This window comes from Perkinsus marinus (assembly GCF_000006405.1).
Source record: "Perkinsus marinus ATCC 50983 genomic scaffold scf_1104296950132, whole genome shotgun sequence".
In the NCBI taxonomy this organism is placed as follows: domain Eukaryota; phylum Perkinsozoa; order Perkinsida; family Perkinsidae; genus Perkinsus; species Perkinsus marinus.
Window position 1 is genome coordinate 590 of NW_003209748.1, and position 16,990 is coordinate 17,579.

The window sequence follows — 16,990 nt, forward strand, 5'->3', positions numbered from 1 at the left end:
TCTGGTTACATTAGGACTAACACAAGTTGTGCTAAACAAGAATGAACGATTAATCCCAACGGTTTAGTGAACTGTCTAATGGGTCAAACTGATGATACGCTCGACTGGGAGGAAATTGTTGGAATTTGTGCTCTTCCGACTGCAGAACTCGATGCCATGATGGTCTCAATAAAGTTGAAAAACTCTGACTCTCACCATTTATCCTATTTGCAGCTATTTGCCGCTACGAAATCAACTATCTGTCATGATGTACGCATGAACAAGTGAAAGAAAAAGCAACGCGTCACGGATTATGTGCGCGCGTGCGGACTATGGAGCATCCTCAATCTCACAGAAATAAACGATGAGACCTAGCGGGGAAGTAGCCGTTGTGCTCATGAGCAGGAATCAGCAATACGGGTCCCCTAATGGCTCTTATTACACTGCTAGCCTTCGCTGAGAAAAAAATTCGCAGCCCAGTCGGCGGGGTCGAGGTCAAAAGTTTTAACTACACCATGTGCTAAAATATAGTAGCTACAATTGAATCTTTTAATGGAGACAACTCTCTTTTTTCCTTGGCATTCCCATTCCTTCACCACTGTCCACTTGTTGAGCCTTGTCTTGGTTACCTGCTTAGGCCCACAGTCGATCCTCTTGGCCCACCTATTCACATCGCGATTAGTCCGAGGAAATAGGGTTCCCACGATGTAGTGGAGTGTGCTGTGACCATAGACTGAACCATTGTAAGGGACTACTCCATCGTCTATACAGTGCACACTGGCCATTCTCGGTGCTGGAGGTTTCGGGACCACGGTAGTGTCATTATAGATATTATCGCAAACCTTGAAAGCTTTGGTTAGACCAGGCTGGAGAGCTAGAACACCATTAACCGATACGGCTCCTTGGATGATCTTATGGCATAATAGAGATTCCACTAACATCCCACCGTTACTGTAACCATAACCGTAGACTGGCAAATTCGCCTTGTTCTCTCTTTGGATGATAATCCTGGTGTACTCAAGATCGTCGATGTTCTGATTCGATGTGCAGCAGACACCCGCATTCCATGCATGCACTGCATACAGTCTGGTCGAAAACCATCCATAGCCGCTCCCACAGGCGGATATCAATATGAGGCCGTACTTGTCAGCGATAGCAGCATTGTGGAACTTATTCTCGAAAAACTCACATGTTTCTAACCAACCATGGTATTGAATGAGTATACCCTTGATCTCGACACCTTCAGGGGGCAAATGGCGGTAGTAAGATCGTGTTAGGTTAACAGTCCCCGGGTTCGCCATTTGAAAGCTGATCTTCTCACTCCCTTTGATGCCACTTCTGAGCTTTCTACTCGAGGAGGAGATCGTGTCGCTTTCAGAACCTCTTCCTTCGATTATCGAGGGGGCTCGAGAGTCACTGTAACATCGAACTGGGGGGCATCGGCTGACTGGTCTTGGGGGGGCTCGTCAATGACAGTGCGAATCCGGTACATTTGAGGAAGCACGCGAAGCACATTCGTGAAGGTTGTGCCTGAGATTCGAGTGTTCAAGCAGCGAATCCCGACTCGGACCGGGGATGACGGGTTTTACCCTTGTCTGAGGACACCACATCGTAGAGGTCTACTTCATAGTAGGTCGCGTCACTCACACTCTTCCTGATGAGACATTGTATTCTCAACTCTCCTCAACGCCATTTTGCTACAACTTACTTCAGTTTCCTGAGCTCCTCAGTTATCTTGGGAGTGGCCGCACTTACAATCATGTGGTTCCAGAATAGTGGAAGGCATTCGTCCCTGAGAAGACGTTCCTCAATATTACATATCTCATGAGTAACGGACCCTAATATGGAGACTAAACTCACTCATTGTATTTGGGGTCTGTAAAATCCCTGAGACATCCGGAAGGGACTGGTTTTAACACTTTGGTGTCCGGCTCTAGTGAGTCATCCGCAATCGTCCCGAGAACGGCCGCAGCAACTAATGATAACGGGATAATACGCAGTCCCATATGGAAAGTAGTAGGCACCACAAGGACGATGTTCTGTACAAGGTGAAAAATCATGAGAGTTTCCTATTGGGAAAACTAACTCTACTTGTGGTGAACTCCACCACAAGTAGCGCTAGTTTTCCCAACGGCATTTTCCACTGGAAAATTTTCACCAGGTGGAGCCATCGTGAGGGAGACACCGTGGGGGTGCAATGGAGTGTCTGCCGCACTCTACAGTAGAGTGACTTCGAATCCATGGCGTGCAAATGCGCCGAAGGTTCTATACATCAGGGAACGCATAGTATGAACTGGGTTTTCATTTGTTGTACATCGATGCGATCCCGGCGCACATCCTTCGGGTCTGATGGGTGTGGCTAAAGCACACCAGGATGATGGTGCATGGCTGATCCACGTGGAAACAGGAGCCTGCGGGTTTATGCTCCATGGAACGGTCGTACACGTACCTTGCAAGCGTACAGTAGACTCGTTAGCTGCTATAAGCCACTACTATAATTGAAGAAGTGGTGACGCAGCCAGGGCGTACAGCTTCAGACTCTGAAGCTGTACACTCTGAAGTTCAGAGTGACAGAGACTGCTTGGGTGAAAACCGTATGGACATAGCATCCGCATAGAATCTGCTATAGACGTCTAAAGATCAAATTTGCGGAGCGAGCGAAGCGAGCGGCTTATGTTGCTGCGCACGAACACTCGTGTGCGTGCGTCCGTCCGTCCGTGCGTGAGCAAAAATTCCGATCCGACCAGGGCGACTCAGAAGGCAAACAGGGTATCATTCTGTCCCCCGTTGATTGCTCATCAGCGTAAAAATATAACAAAAGTGTGACTGTTCTTCGCGTAGAAGATGAGCTATTAGCTAAGTACGTTAGTGATCGCAACTCTCTACCGAACGAACCAAGTTCAACTTTTACGATGATCACTTTTCGCACATGCCTGTATTAGGAGACAGTTGTCGGCCACGTCGGCGACGCCACCCAACCCCCGACAACCTTTTTTTAGTCACCCAATTTCCAAAATATTTTCAGTAAGAGCCCGCTGAATTCTTGATGAGAAGCTCAGCGAGCTCCGCCCCTTCGCACCGAAGACCTAGTGGTGTTGCCCTATCAAGTGAGTAATATGCCCACCTCGTATTTCTACATCGCTGTTGCTGTTGCGTCCGTTAGTAAGAAACCAAACATTGGGTTATATATCTTTGCTGAGTTACTTAGCATAAGTAGGTAGGAATCCTACCGTAGGATGCGTAAGAAACACGTTTCGTGATTCGCACATTCGACATATCTGCGATACGCGCTCCGTTAGACATAATCATGTTACATGTTACATTCACGCCTTGCGCACGTATATGATTTGTGTACGTGCGCAAGGCGTGAATTTACACTTAACAGCAATTCTTTGTCAACAGGTCAGGTATTGGCAATACCGTATTGCGAATTCCGTGTCGAAACATTAGTATGTGAGTCGAATGATTGCACGACATTGTCACCGATGTACCTCACGTAATGTATATGAAGGTCAATTTATTGGGCTAGGTCAACAAACGAGCGAATGGTTTGTGATGTGGTTGGGGGGGGTGTTGGATCGATTAATATCCAGTTACCATTTAGTTAATGGGGACTTTCCTGAGTGCCTCCACGCGGCGTCCCTGGACAGGAGCTTACAGGGCTTCTGACTAAAGCTCAGGCACCAGTTGTAATGTAGTACACTTGGGAGGTAGCGCTCGGCATCTCTCGCTTCGGGTCGACGTCTCCGATTAAAATTTGGACTATGGGTATTCTAATGGGGACTATGGGTTGAATAGCGAGAAAGATGTACTCGAAAGGAGGTGTAATATACTTAGTGTTTCGCGCTACCGTAGTTGTCAATTTGCCTGGTTCGAATGCGTCGAATTCAGTGTGATATGACCTCTCGGAAAGTTGTGATTCGTTCTTCCTTTGAAGCGCTCACTGTGAGAGATGGAAAATCCATTAGATGTTATCGTAGATTATTTGGTCGTTGGATTCAGTCGAAATTTTGAATTGTCGTTTGGCTGGGGGTTACACGCCATTAAGGGGAGGCTGGATGCCAATGTGAGATAGCTGGATGCCAATTTGAGATGGCTGGATGCCAATGTTAGATAGCTGGATGCCATTGTGAGATGGCTGGATGCCAATGTGAGATGGCTGGATGCCAATGCTAGATGGCTGGATGCCAATGCTAGATGGCTGGATGCCAATCTGAGATGGCTGGATGCCAATGTTAGATGGCTGAATGCCAATGTGTGATGGCTGGATGCCAATGTGAGATGGCTGGATGCCAATGTTAGATAGCTGGATGCCATTGTGAGATGGCTGGATGCCAATGTGAGATGGCTGGATGCCAATGTGAAATGGCTGGATGCCACTGTAAGAGGGCTGGATGCCACCGGGGGAAGGTTGGATGCCATAATGACACAATCCCACAATGATTGTGGGCGAGCTAGGAGTAAAAGTTGACTTGCCTGGCTTGTTGTATCGGGTTGCAGTGTGAGTCCGACTTCACGTACTAGCCTAACGACTCTAGAATGCTTTATTTCTTTGAGTGAGTTAAAATTCAATCGTTGAAAGTTTCAACTTGAAACTCAACCCCTGACTGATGTGGTGGTTGAATGTCAATCTTTGGATCTCGGTGAGTACTGGTAACTAAGTTTCGCATTGCCGGGGAGGTCAATCTCATCTCGTCAGTGAGTCCCTGAAATATTTTTGAACTGTAATGTGATTTGTGATCATCGGTACTTGGTATAAAATATATCACTTATGCGTAGTACGAAATATAATATACTATACGATAGCTGGGATCCCTCGCGAACTCGCGAACTGCTCACTCGCGAACTGCGGACTGCTCTGCTTGGACTGCTCGCGAACCGCCCCCTGGCAGAGGCTATCTGCCAATGACATAATCGAGTCGTTGACGTTACGGTCAAAAGTGCGAGAGAGCCCGTCGGCTATGCCGTGCCTCGAGCCAGCTAGGTGGACAATCTTCAGATTAGCCAATCTCCTTAACGCTAGTAGCTCTTCATGCAGAGAACCAACCAACCTGCTCAACGCTCTACGTTCGAGAGCTTTAGAGGAAGCTATCAGGGAGGAGCTGTCGACACTATTGGCCCATGAGACACACGCAGAATTATCGCAGTGCAGGAGTATTTTGACCTCTTCGTTCCGGTCATCGATTGCCCCACTTTCTCGGTACTTCACCAAGTCATACAGGTCTTGAAGCAACCGTAGCAAGCAAGCCATCTCCCGGCGATTACTATGTCATTTACGCTCACTTGCTTTGAACCGGAAACACTCGGCGAAAAGCACTGTCCCTTGGCCAGCCTCCCCCAAATATGCTATATAACCTGCGACAGTGGAACCAGCGTCGCTATACGCATGAATCAGAAGGGGCTTCGCGTTCTGTAGGTCTCTCCCTGGTGATCGATGACAGCAATCCTCGAGCACCAACTCGGCCATCCAGTATATCAAACATACAAAGGCTTGCTGTAGCAACGTAGGAAGAGAACAGATGTCGATCTCGACAGGCCAATCCGTCTTGTTGAAGTTCCTGGCCACAAGTGAACGTATGCTGTCTGCACAATGTGCAGAGCATGTCATGCTTTACTGAGCATGTGCTGCCTCGAAGGGTCGAAAGCAAGGCATTCAGCCGCTTGGAAGACCTTTCGCTTACTCGTTAGAGTGCTATGCCGTGCGCTCTCGATAAAACGCTTCACTGTGGCTATCCGCTTTTCGCGCTTACATACCATAACGGTATCAGGCCCTTCATATCGCACTTTCATCCCCAATAAGTCTGCTTCGCCGACAATGTTTGGTGGTACACCAACGAATTGCTTTTTGGGTGCCTCTCGTAGTTGATCTCGGACAGATTCACACGCCATTATGTGTACCTTAGCTGTTTGTACGTCGAAGCCAACCATCTCCATGGCTCCCAGGGTAATGCGGAACCTACTTAGAACGTGTTCGAGTTCCCCACTGAGTGCTAAATCATCAACAAATATGATGAGTGTTGCTATGCTCGTGGGGAGGACGACGATCTGCACTCGACACCCACAGGTTCTGACTCTCTCAATGATGCGGTCTAGACTAGCTGGGAGCCCGCTGGGACCGACCACAATCCCAAACACAAGTCGGGAACTCTCGAAATTCCCAATCCCAGTTTCGAGTGATATGACGTAAGGCTTTTCATCTTCTCTCACCAGCCTGACCTTATAGAACGCTGCCCATGCATCGCCAATGATGATAGTACGCCCACCCAAACAATCGCAATACAGCAATAGGTAACCAGAGCGAAGGCCGATTCGATGATGCCGATGGTAGCCTCGAATTGATATCTCGCCACGACAAGCCTAGGCTTTCTAGCTCCCCCTGGGAGGAGAAATACTTGTGCTCGGGGCAAACTTGCTCGCTCATGGATCGCACCAGGACTCTCAGGAAACAAAAATTTGGCATCGACGTATGCATTCACCAGCTCGCGGTAAGCCTTTTTTAGATGCTGTTAAAGCCGGGCATACATTCGGGATGCATACGCTCTCGGAGAAAAATCACCAGAACACTCGATCTTGGGAACGAGTATCTCACAAACATACTGTTGCTCTGGTAAATCTCGCTGTTAGCTTCTGCTCACAGGCCGTACTCTCGCTTGATGGGCACCAGAGGTACTCCGAACAATAGTCCAAGATTCAGACATAAGTTCGGACATGATGCTTTCAGCTAAATGATTTAGCTGAAAGCATCATGTAGGATTTAGCCTAAATCCCACTCTCTGGGAGTAAACTTCGGAGTACATGCATAGCTAGCCACTGTGGCGCTTTCATGGCCCACATTCGAGTAGTTAGAGCTAGCGCTTACTATATCATTCCTGATGGATTCCACAGAGCTTCCCGGGAATCGGAGCTTCGTACACGCAATGTTCGAAGTTCCGTCCGACATAGGCTGCGAGGGAACCAACAATAACCATATCCCATTCTTGGAGGAGAGAGCGGCCTGCCAATATAGATAGACTCGGTGTCAAAACCGCCTCTCGACAAACCAATAGTCGGATATCGGTGTCCGTGGTTCTCACAACATTACCCGATACATCGGAGAGACTCAGACTGCATCGGATACCGTACTCAACCCTTACTCTGGCCCCATCTGCCAGACTTACAACTATAGGGTTATTAATCCTGTAAGGATCAATGTGGCATACAGATACAAACTCTGGGATTGAAGGTACAAGTAGATAAGAACCTCCAGCGGCTGTGTCTAAGACACAACTACCCGGGAGAGGAGGCATACTGTCTTCCGCACCATAGAACCGCAGGGAAACACCCACAACGATTTCTGGTGGAATAACATTACAACCGCGACGAGACTCAGGGGGTGAAGTAATTGAATTGAGATGCTCTTGATAAATACTGGGCTCCTCAAGTGGGCATCCGGGTGCAGCAGAACCCTGAGACTGCACGCCATCACGCGTCTCAATGGGAGCTTTGCTTGGTAACCTCCCTTCCCGAGGATCCAAACGGAGGCTTATCTTGAAACTCCCACCACTTGAACATACTCTTGAGTAGACTGGCAATCTTTTCCTCGCCAAATCTCTTATGCTTGTAGCCAACGATATAGTATATCCTGCCCGCTCGGCTCCTTTCGGGAGAGTGCGACACCCTCGGCCAGTGACTCCATAAGCCACAGCAAAACTTTTCACCCATTCCCTTGCAGGGACTTGTTTAGCTGAATTAGGAGTAATGTTCCCAGAGTCATTCGCCGACGCAGAGGTAATAGCTTTCACCGCATCTCGACTCCCACTCACCTCCCTCTTGAGACAGTCAGCCTTTTCCAATAAACGGCATTCCGCCTTGATGAACTCGGTCATTGTATCATCATTCAGGCCGCTCAAAGAGTGGAACTCCACTGCGACTTCCCAATCACCCTCTGGTGAGCCGCATAGTGCTCGATATCTACGGATGACACCCAAGACCACTTCTCGTGGTAGATGAGCTAGAATCTTTCGCACGAACTGGGTTTTTGAGCACTATCCGTAGGATGAACTATGCGATAAAGTTCGTTAATTGCAATGATATCCTCGAGGTCCTCGAGGATCACAGGTACGCTCAAGATATCGACTCAGACTATCAGCAACGGGGTTGTCCTGGCCGGCACAGTGTCGTACATGATAAGTCACTGCTGGACCAAATTCCCTCAAGATGCGAAACTCTTCGGCGATGGCATCAATAAGTCGGATGATGCTGCGCTTCTCAATATTAGAACTTCGGCCGACACCCTGGGGAAATGCTCCGTGAGCCTTTTGCGCCCACGACACACTCGGCTTATTGTCCGAGCACATATCCAGCCGGATAGACAGTGACTTATCAGGAGACATGGCTATGAGATTACGCATTAGACCAACCGCGCAACGAACTCCTTTAAGCAAAACAGTGAGCTCTTTGCGATTGCTATGCCAAGCATGCTGTCCTCCTCGCCATGCAAAAGCTGCTTGAGTCAACACGTACCGCTGTGGACGACCGGCCTCAGATTCCTCATCCGTTACCCTGTAGAGCACATACCCACCTCCGATGCTACTCGCATCAGTGAACAGCTCCAGATGAACATGTCGATAATTTGGGAAAGGTGTAGGAATAGCATGAGAACAGGTACTGGTAAGCTGCGCCTGCTGGAGGCACCACCGAAGCAGTTCAAGCCACGCCAGGAGGAGTTCATTGGGCAGATGGTCGAGAGACAGCTGAGGCTCAGCTGCTGAGCATCCCACCCGTATTTAGCGTACGCTTTCCCTACTAAGCGTCGTAAGCAATCTCCCAGCAAGGAAGAAGTAGCATGGAGATGAACAGGATCGTAAGCAATCGCCCCAGCTAGACGAAACACAAGCCGCTTAGTGACAGAAGCGACTGTGCCATCCTCCAGCCACCGTTGACATAATGATTTCACTCGACTCAGCCGCTCATCTCGGCAGCACTTAACGACCAAGCAACCTTTACGGAAGGATAGCTCGCATCCGAGATGAAGCATGGTATCTTGAGGAGGTAGGAAAGTATCACCTACATCAGTGGGATCGACACAGATGAAATGAAGCTTCGCGAGAGCGCAGGCGAATCCCACGAGATCGAGCAGGAAGAAGAGGATCTTCGCTGCATGCAGCACCCTTTTATCAACCCCAGCAAGTACACCATCATCCACAAATATAGCAACAATGAGAAGATACATAGCGAAGGGACTCGATCGGAAGCGGGTAATATACCATCCCAAGCTCTCTTCCAAGCTCATAGGACCAGCTCCCAGGCCGAAACTTACTCGCAGCGAGACGAAATCGGGAGCAAGAGACTCCGCCATCCCTGAGTGTAAGTATAGGAGCCTGTCAGGGTGTAATCTCATCCGATAAAAAGCAGAGGCACAGTCATATCCAACCAAGAAGCACGGACATAAGCAGCGGATAACCAGTAGCACATCACCAACAGAAATGCCTGAAGTAGTGGAAGCAGGGAGCTGAGCGTTACAAGGCGAGAAATCCGCAACCAATCGCGGTTTTCTCGTATCACTCGGCTTCGCCCCCAATAGGAACACTTCCGCTGGTAGTGAGTCTCCGATCCGTGGGCTACCGGGCGGGAGTGCCTGCCACCACCCTCTGTTGATGTACCCGTTAACCAAATCGCGATAGACCCGTTTACTCTTCTCAGATAGCTGCTGATATAACTTCTTGGCATAAGGACGCCACCGAACGTTACCTGGAATAGGAGAAGGGATAGTCAGCTGGAAAAAGAATGTTTGCAGAGTGGTGTCCTTCGCAGCATCGGAAGGTAATCGAAGGAGCTGGATACGGTACTCGCCCGACACAACGGTGCCAAACACCCGTTCCGGTTCCTCAGCCAGAGTTGCCACCCATCCACGCAGCTTGTCTGCCAGACAAGGTGTAAGATGAACTTCAAACGGAATAACACTCGGGTCTGGTTGGACAGCTACCGATGATGTAACAATAGAACCGAAAGGCTCTTCAGTGAGTGGAAGGTCAGAAACGTCATAGACGAATTCTGACGACAGAGCTTTCTTCCCGTCACGAGAAAAAAGAATAGTGCCCTCGGCGGTGGTAACAGTATTAGCACCGAAGACGCGATCAATTGATGGACAGAGCAAATAACTACTGCCGGCTCCGCTATCGAGCACCGCTTCTGTGCTCACAGCGGACTTATTACGATTGGGTTCGATCAGCATCGTCACTTTGAGCTCCGATGGACCTTTCCCGGAAAAATTAAGAGAGCATAACGAATCGACAGAGGGCTCTCACCCTGCCGAGCAGAAATTAGTGTAGTAGAAGGGCCCGATCGACCATCCTCCGCGGATTTCGGAGATAGGAAAGGAGCGGACACCGTGCACGTGGACGTCGGGGTCGACATGATAGCAGTAGCAGGATTAGCAGATTCAATACTTTGGCGAGTCAGAATAAAGGCAGGAGCGGTAGGGTATTCAGACTCGTCCGACTCATTATGGGCCTCGCCGCGAACTATCGACGAGGCCCCGATATGTTTTTTGGCCTCCCCTGTGGATCAAACGGACGGCAAATCAAGCCCGACTCTTTGTCCGCCTTCAGATCGACCAGAGCCTTGGCGGCTTCAGCAGCAGTGTTGTAGCCGAGCAATACGAATGGCTTCCCCCGCCGATTACGGAGGCTAAGGGTCTCCTCCGGGCCGAACGTCTGGAAGTACATAGCCGCCGTCTGCTTATCGTCGAGAAGGGATCCCGCAACGTACACCACATGAGGGAACCTCTCGGAGAATTTAGGCCGTGGCTTAGCCGGACTGTCCTCGGCTGCGTACCGAACCGTATGACTCCCAGACGATGCCAGGAGCCGTCGAGCCTCCTCATCAATACCACAAACACTACGCAAGGCCGCACAGAACGTCGTAGTAGTGACACGAGGCTGGTCGCCCGACTCGCGAATAGCCAAATCGAAATCATCGAAGGCAACCGCCGTCTCCCAGTCCAGCTCGCTGGCTATGAGCCCGGCCCCCGCTATGGCGGCCCGTATCTCTCTCAAGACAGCTACCAACGTGTTATGGGGTAGAACTCGACAGAGCTGACGAACGAAGGCTCTATGCTCAGCGATGTCTTTACCAAACGCGCGCCGACAGAGAGCGAAGGCATCGGCGGCTTCTTCAATGAATGCTTCGTAATCGCCATTCGGAACGAATTTGAGACGGTTAAGCTTGGCAAGGTACTCATCCTTCAAGCCATGCTTCTTGCCGTATTGCCTGATAAGGACAGTTCGGATCAGTTGCCAGTCATAGCCATAGACAATCGCCGCCCGTTTAGCGGATGCAGCCACATCTTTTACAGGGCTCAACGCCTGCAATAACCTCGATACAACGAGATGCTGGAAACGGGGCTCCACCTTAATGCCATCAGGAGTCGAGGTAGCATAGCCAGCTTCAACAACACAGGCTTCAACGACGCTGAGGTGATGGACGAAATCGTGCTTGCTGCCAAGGGTAGGTAACGATTCCTTCCCTAGAAGAGCCGGGAAGTACCCCACAGCTGTCACCATGTTGGTGGAACCGGGTGGATCGGACGGCGTCATATAACGAACGCAAGGGTAACCGATGGATCAAACTCTAACTAAGACTGAGAAGACTTAGACTATTACTGCCTCAATACAATGACAATGAACTTATCGTACGCAAGTACATAGCTACTCGGAAGCGCTCGCCCTTCATTGTCCCATGAGAGCCCTCATCACACCTTCCTACAACAATGGATCTCCACTAAAACCTCCTCGAGTCTTCGACAATGCTGCGGAAGTTTGAAAGCGTCTTTCAATGAGACCACAGTCAGTTTACCAACTATACCAGCATCGCATTTTAGCTTTCCTTTCCTGGCTTCTGATCCTTGCTTAAGAACGACTTGCTCCAGTCTCGGCTCAGAATGGCGTTCTCTGTGTTCATAATGGCTCGCAGAATCCATCGACAGTAGGTCGTGGACTAAAGGAGGATGGCCCTCAGGACCAGATTGTTCAGAAAACTGGAGAGCTCCTCGAACATCCAGTGCAGAATAGCTTCTCGAAGTGTGTAAGGAGACTCTTAGTGCCATCAACTCTTCGGATCTATTCTCCAATGCGGTGACATAGGCCATAGCTTCCTCAAGGGTCTTTTCGATATCTCTCTCTCGTTGATCCAAGTCGTTCATCGCGGCAAGATCATCGGGCGCTGTCCCGATTATGTTAGCCAGGGCTTCTCTGACCCCCCGCAATTGGGTTCTTACTCTGCCGCGATACATACGAGCTTTGCGGAGTTCGTGACGGAGTTCGTCTGAATCAGTAAATGCAGCAGCTGACCCTCTCCACTCTTCAAGGTCGATGGGCTCTTCATGAGCTACGCTTCCGCCCCCGATACCTTCCGACCGTGAAACGGATGGGTTCGGTCCGTCTTGTGCTTCACGACGGTTCGGATCAGGTGTCGCCATGGTTGGTGAATCTTAACAAAATGCCAGTTGGCGCAGAGGTTTTAACTAACATAACATGAATCTTGGCTGCGACCAAAAGCGCTGGAAATCATGGAGCGCTCAAACATCTATGGGTTGCACGCCACAACAGTCGATTCGAGGCGCACAATTACACCTCAATCAGTGTTATACAGCTTGAACAGTGTGCAATACACAGATCGTCACCCTGGCGCTAAGTTGAGTGCCTGCGCTAACGTTTTACGAGCCTGATAGCCATTTCTCTTGTATACTGATGGTATTGTGTTATGCCTGGTCCACGCAGCCTGGATTATAGAGAAAGATCAAATTCAAGACACGACTGATAAGTTCATAACACGGTTTTTATTGGAAACGCTTTGAAGACGTCAACGATCAGTTATGTTACCGGTGAAAACTCTACCCCACAGGAATGGGTATTCAATGACGATACATATCTGAGATACAATCACAAAAGTTTTCGAAGTATCAACTGATTCTAATGCGGAAAGGTAATAATGATGCTGTCTGGAAGCAGCCGTGAAACCTTTGAAAATGAATCGGATAACGGCGAAGATGTGGAAAAACCTTTATACAAAAAGGTGGATGCATTTATCTGCTTCAGCAGTTCACGAGTCCTAAAGTCCTCGAGGCAACTTTACTGACCATAGGAGGAGCAGTTCGTCAACTGGGAAAGGGCGGTATTCACTGCTTTAAGTACATCTATTTCCCCGATGTGGGATAGATTGAATGGATTCTGTACACCGGCCGTTCTAGATTTGACAATAGTGCTGGTTATGTCTTGGCCTTCAAGACCGAGAGTAGCGAGCAAGGCCGCGACACCAGCAACCATAGGGGTCGACATCGATGTACCACTAGATTTGCAGTACGAACCTCCGGGGATCGTCGAGTAAATATCCACACCGGGAGCAGCAACCTTCGTAACAAATCCAGCGTTCGAGAATCCAGCAAGAGACACCGTTTCCGTTGGATTAGAAGTACTGGCAGCCACACAAAGCATAGATGGGATGTCCTCTGCAAGGCAGCAAGGATAGGTTCGGTTCTTCTCTAGATCAAGCGCTTCATTGCCAGCAGCAGCAACAGCAATATGTCCAGCAGCAGCGGCGTTCTTGTATGCTGCCTTCTGGAGCTCACTTGTGTTATACCAGCGGTAAGAATGAGAGGATACTGTTGCACCATTTTCAACTGCGAAGTTGAGGGCCCTCAGCGAATAACTCAAAAGACCAATACCGGAATCGTCGCAGATCTTCAATACCATCAGCTTAACCTTCGGCGGTGGGCCTTCAATGTTAGCCACTCCTGCAATGCCAATGCGGTTATTAGTCTGGGCGACCGCAATGCCAGCGCAGTGGGTACCATGAATAAGGTCATCAGTCACATTGGTATTGTTCTTAGCGAAGTTGAAGCCAATAGACCCGTCAGCTGGATTTCTCCAGAATTGATTGACCAGATCGGGATGAGTCGTATCAACCCCCGTGTCAATGACGGCCAGCACAACATCTTTCAACTTCAACTTGGCAGAACGAGCCGCTCGCCAGGCAGCTCCCAGGTGAATGACTTCGAGATAACGCTGACAAGAAGAGCCGGGGTCGTTGGTGCCGAGAACAGGATTGCCACCAGTACAAGTAGCTGAGGATTGAACCATACTGGGGATAGGATCTAGGATGATCTTCACATCGGGCTCGCAATCAAATTCGATGCCCAGCAAATCTGCGGCCTTTTTCAAGTAGTTCAGAATACTGTTGTGACCAACTGAGCATGTCGACTCTACAATCTGGACCCCTATTGCCTTCAAGTCATAGACCATACCATCCTGCGTGAAGCATCGTTCACACTCGAGGTCGTCTTGACTGAGGAAACGTTTCCTTCCAGCAGATGCGGTCAATGCCTGCGCAACCATATCCGGTAGAAGACGAACATTGAGCGAGTTTCCGCGATGGGATAGTCTCAACAGGGTGCGTTGGGAGGCTATCACATATAATAAGACCGTCGATAGTAATGCCGAACGTGCGAACAACATGATGCTATGAAGGGATATTCCTGAAAATAACCGTATTCGCGCGATTGCAGATCACAAGGTGCCGGTATTATTCGAGCCTGGCTGGAGCCGACTCGGTCCGGAACGTGATCCGCGTGGTAACAGTAACGATCGCACAAGCGCCTACAAACAACTACATCCTGCAAATGTATGCCACTTTAACAACATTCACAGAATTAACGATTACAATAGTCGTAACAACTATGAGATTGTCGCTAACCTTCTTACGGAGGTTGTCTCGTCACCCAGATACGATAACATGAACATGGCATAGGCTTCAAGCGTGCGAGCGGCATTACTTTGCGGCGCACAATGTCTGTGCGTTGTAGGATTCGGACAGAGTTTAGCTAATTGGTGGCTTCAGTGCTCATATTAGCCAACACAACCGAGAGGGACCTTACTATGAGTATTTGGATGTAGTAGCGAGATGAAGATGACAATGAGAGGCGCTAAGAACTGGGACGCTGAGCAGCTAACAATCAACCCGACGGGTTGAACCCGTGCCCAGTTGCCACGCGACCAGATTCAGCATCGCACGCGTGACAATCACAATGACCGTATTATGTGTTCATCCGCTGCATTCGAATTCATGCACGCTGGAGCCCCTGTAATTCCCCGAGACAACCCCGAAATACACCTTTTTCGCTTCGCCTCGAATAGTCACGCCTCGACATACTGACGCCTCCTATGGGCGACGCCAGTTGGGCGCGTAGTGTCTTGGTGAAAGAACGTCCATCTGTTTCGTGTTGTATGTCCGATCTCTACCCTAGATCACTGCAACTTAGACCATGCTTCGATTGCCGAGAATCGGCAATCTTCATACGAAGTATGATGTTAAGATTTTAAGATTAAGGCCTTAGGCCTATGTTATACTGTGATGAGATAATGTTAGTGTCTCCTGTGTATTTATGTAGCTAGTATCTCAGCGTAAGCTGGCACTACTTTTAGTTATCATACTTATAATTATAAGACCTGTTAAGGATCGGTTTAGTAGTGAGCGTCACCCTCGGGCTGCTCATGAACACAGGTTCCCAAGACAAAGACGAAACCTGCTCTTATCTTAGAGGAGGACAGTGCGAGACACGCTCTTAGCTATGCTCGACGCTAAACAATGCTTAGTAAGCATGAAAGGCGCACAGTTGCGCTGTCTACTGAAGGTATCTCGCTGTGGTACTCCAGGACAGAAGTGAAGACTAAGTGTCTTCAATGACTCTGTGTGAGCTGTGTTGTGGTGATTTTTTCTATTCACTATAGTATGCGAGGTTATCAAGGAATGACATCCACCGGGCTTGGAGATTTTTCCCCTCCGAAACACGAGTTTCTCAAAACATGATCGAGAGTTTCGGTGGTAACATTCCACCACTAGGAAGTCATGAATTATGCCTCATCCACTGCTGGAGACTACCATAAACCGGCATCACTTTACAATGGAAAATGAAGTCCGATTCTGAGTTTCACGAACGGCCTACTCAGCATTCAATATATTTGCAACTTCGTTGTATGGCCGTGTGATCGATGGGCGTCATAGAGGCAGCGGTCTTCTCCCCAATGTGATACTGTCCCGTCAAACGCAACCTCAATGACTGCTAACAGAAACCATCACACTTCATACATGAAACTTTCCCTTCTCAATTCCGCAAGCTCATCTAGCAAGCCTTCGAGCTCCGTCAGGTCCTCTACGAAAACAACTTCCAACCCATCCTTTAATCCATCTTCTATCGCCTTCCACTCCGCCTTGTTCGCTTTGGGTAACACCACCACCTTTAGCCCTCCCAAACTCGCAGCCACCACCTTCTCTCGGATACCACCAACGCGCTCTACTCCTCCACTCAGCGTTATCGCCCCCGTGAAACCAATCCCGTGAGGAACCGTTCGCTCTCGTCGCTGCGCCCAGAACAGTGCCGCTAACGCTAGGCCGAGAGAAGGACCGTCCTTCCTTGCTGAGACATCAGGGCCAATATTGACGTGCATAGGATTAGTGATCTTGCTCCAACTTGCCGCTATCCTGACAGTCTCCTGCAGCGTCACTCCCACCTGCCCCGTTATCAACCACTCTGAGCTCGGCAGGCACTCTACTTCCAGCATCGTCCCGCCGGCCTCGGTCCATCCCAAACCAACCACCGATGCACTCGAGGGAGAGATACCACGCGTCCAACGATTTCCAGGGTAGGTTGGCAAGCCCAGCCAATCGACGAGACTCTCTTCCGTTACTCTCATAGGGAGCTCCTCCGTCCCCTCGCAACACCGAACTACCGCGCGCCTGAAAATTCGCCATAAATTCGTCTGCAACTCTCGGACACCCATTTCTCGACAGTAAGATTCCACGATTCTTCGTAGTGCGCAGTCCTCGATAACTATAGTATCTTCCGAGATCCCGCATATCTTTTCGCACTGAGGAATCAAATACTCTCGCGCAATTCGTATCTGCTCTCTCCCCACGAACCCCGCGAGCCTGACCACGTCAAAACGATTAGCGAGAGCCGGCGGAATTCGGTCACAGT

At 49.4% G+C, this 16,990-nt stretch overlaps 4 protein-coding genes across 4 annotated transcripts in view; all 4 read right to left on the reverse strand.

Annotated features, from left to right (window-relative positions):
• Positions 1 to 4,012: 4,012 nt before the first annotated feature.
• On the reverse strand, positions 4,013 to 5,587 carry Pmar_PMAR009752 (hypothetical protein; the record flags this gene model as incomplete). Its single annotated transcript, XM_002778277.1, has 4 exons — positions 4,013 to 4,455; positions 4,819 to 4,878; positions 4,912 to 5,067; positions 5,263 to 5,587. The coding sequence occupies 4 exons, from the start codon at positions 5,585 to 5,587 to the stop codon at positions 4,013 to 4,015; spliced, it is 984 nt and encodes a 327-aa protein (XP_002778323.1).
• Positions 5,588 to 10,481: 4,894 nt separating this feature from the next.
• On the reverse strand, positions 10,482 to 11,522 carry Pmar_PMAR009753 (hypothetical protein; the record flags this gene model as incomplete). Its single annotated transcript, XM_002778278.1, has 1 exon — positions 10,482 to 11,522. The coding sequence occupies one exon, from the start codon at positions 11,520 to 11,522 to the stop codon at positions 10,482 to 10,484; it is 1,041 nt and encodes a 346-aa protein (XP_002778324.1).
• A 1,294-nt stretch (positions 11,523 to 12,816) lies between these two features.
• On the reverse strand, positions 12,817 to 14,493 carry Pmar_PMAR009754 (Intracellular alkaline protease, putative). Its single transcript, XM_002778279.1, has one exon. The coding sequence runs from the start codon at positions 14,469 to 14,471 to the stop codon at positions 13,089 to 13,091; it is 1,383 nt and encodes a 460-aa protein (XP_002778325.1). The 5' UTR covers positions 14,472 to 14,493; the 3' UTR covers positions 12,817 to 13,088.
• A 1,595-nt stretch (positions 14,494 to 16,088) lies between these two features.
• Positions 16,089 to 16,990, reverse strand: part of Pmar_PMAR009755 (hypothetical protein) — a gene marked incomplete at both ends in the record, with an annotated part of 1,745 nt that continues 843 nt past the window's right edge. The window contains one exon of the mRNA XM_002778280.1: positions 16,089 to 16,724. Coding sequence (XP_002778326.1) covers positions 16,089 to 16,724 — 636 coding nt within the window. The remainder of the gene's footprint in view (positions 16,725 to 16,990) is intronic.

What these genes read in the sequence shown, in the direction of transcription:
- Pmar_PMAR009754 (XM_002778279.1), bottom strand. Translation starts at nt 14,471, where the DNA reads ATGTTGTTCGCACGTTCGGCATTACTATCGACGGTCTTATTATATGTG.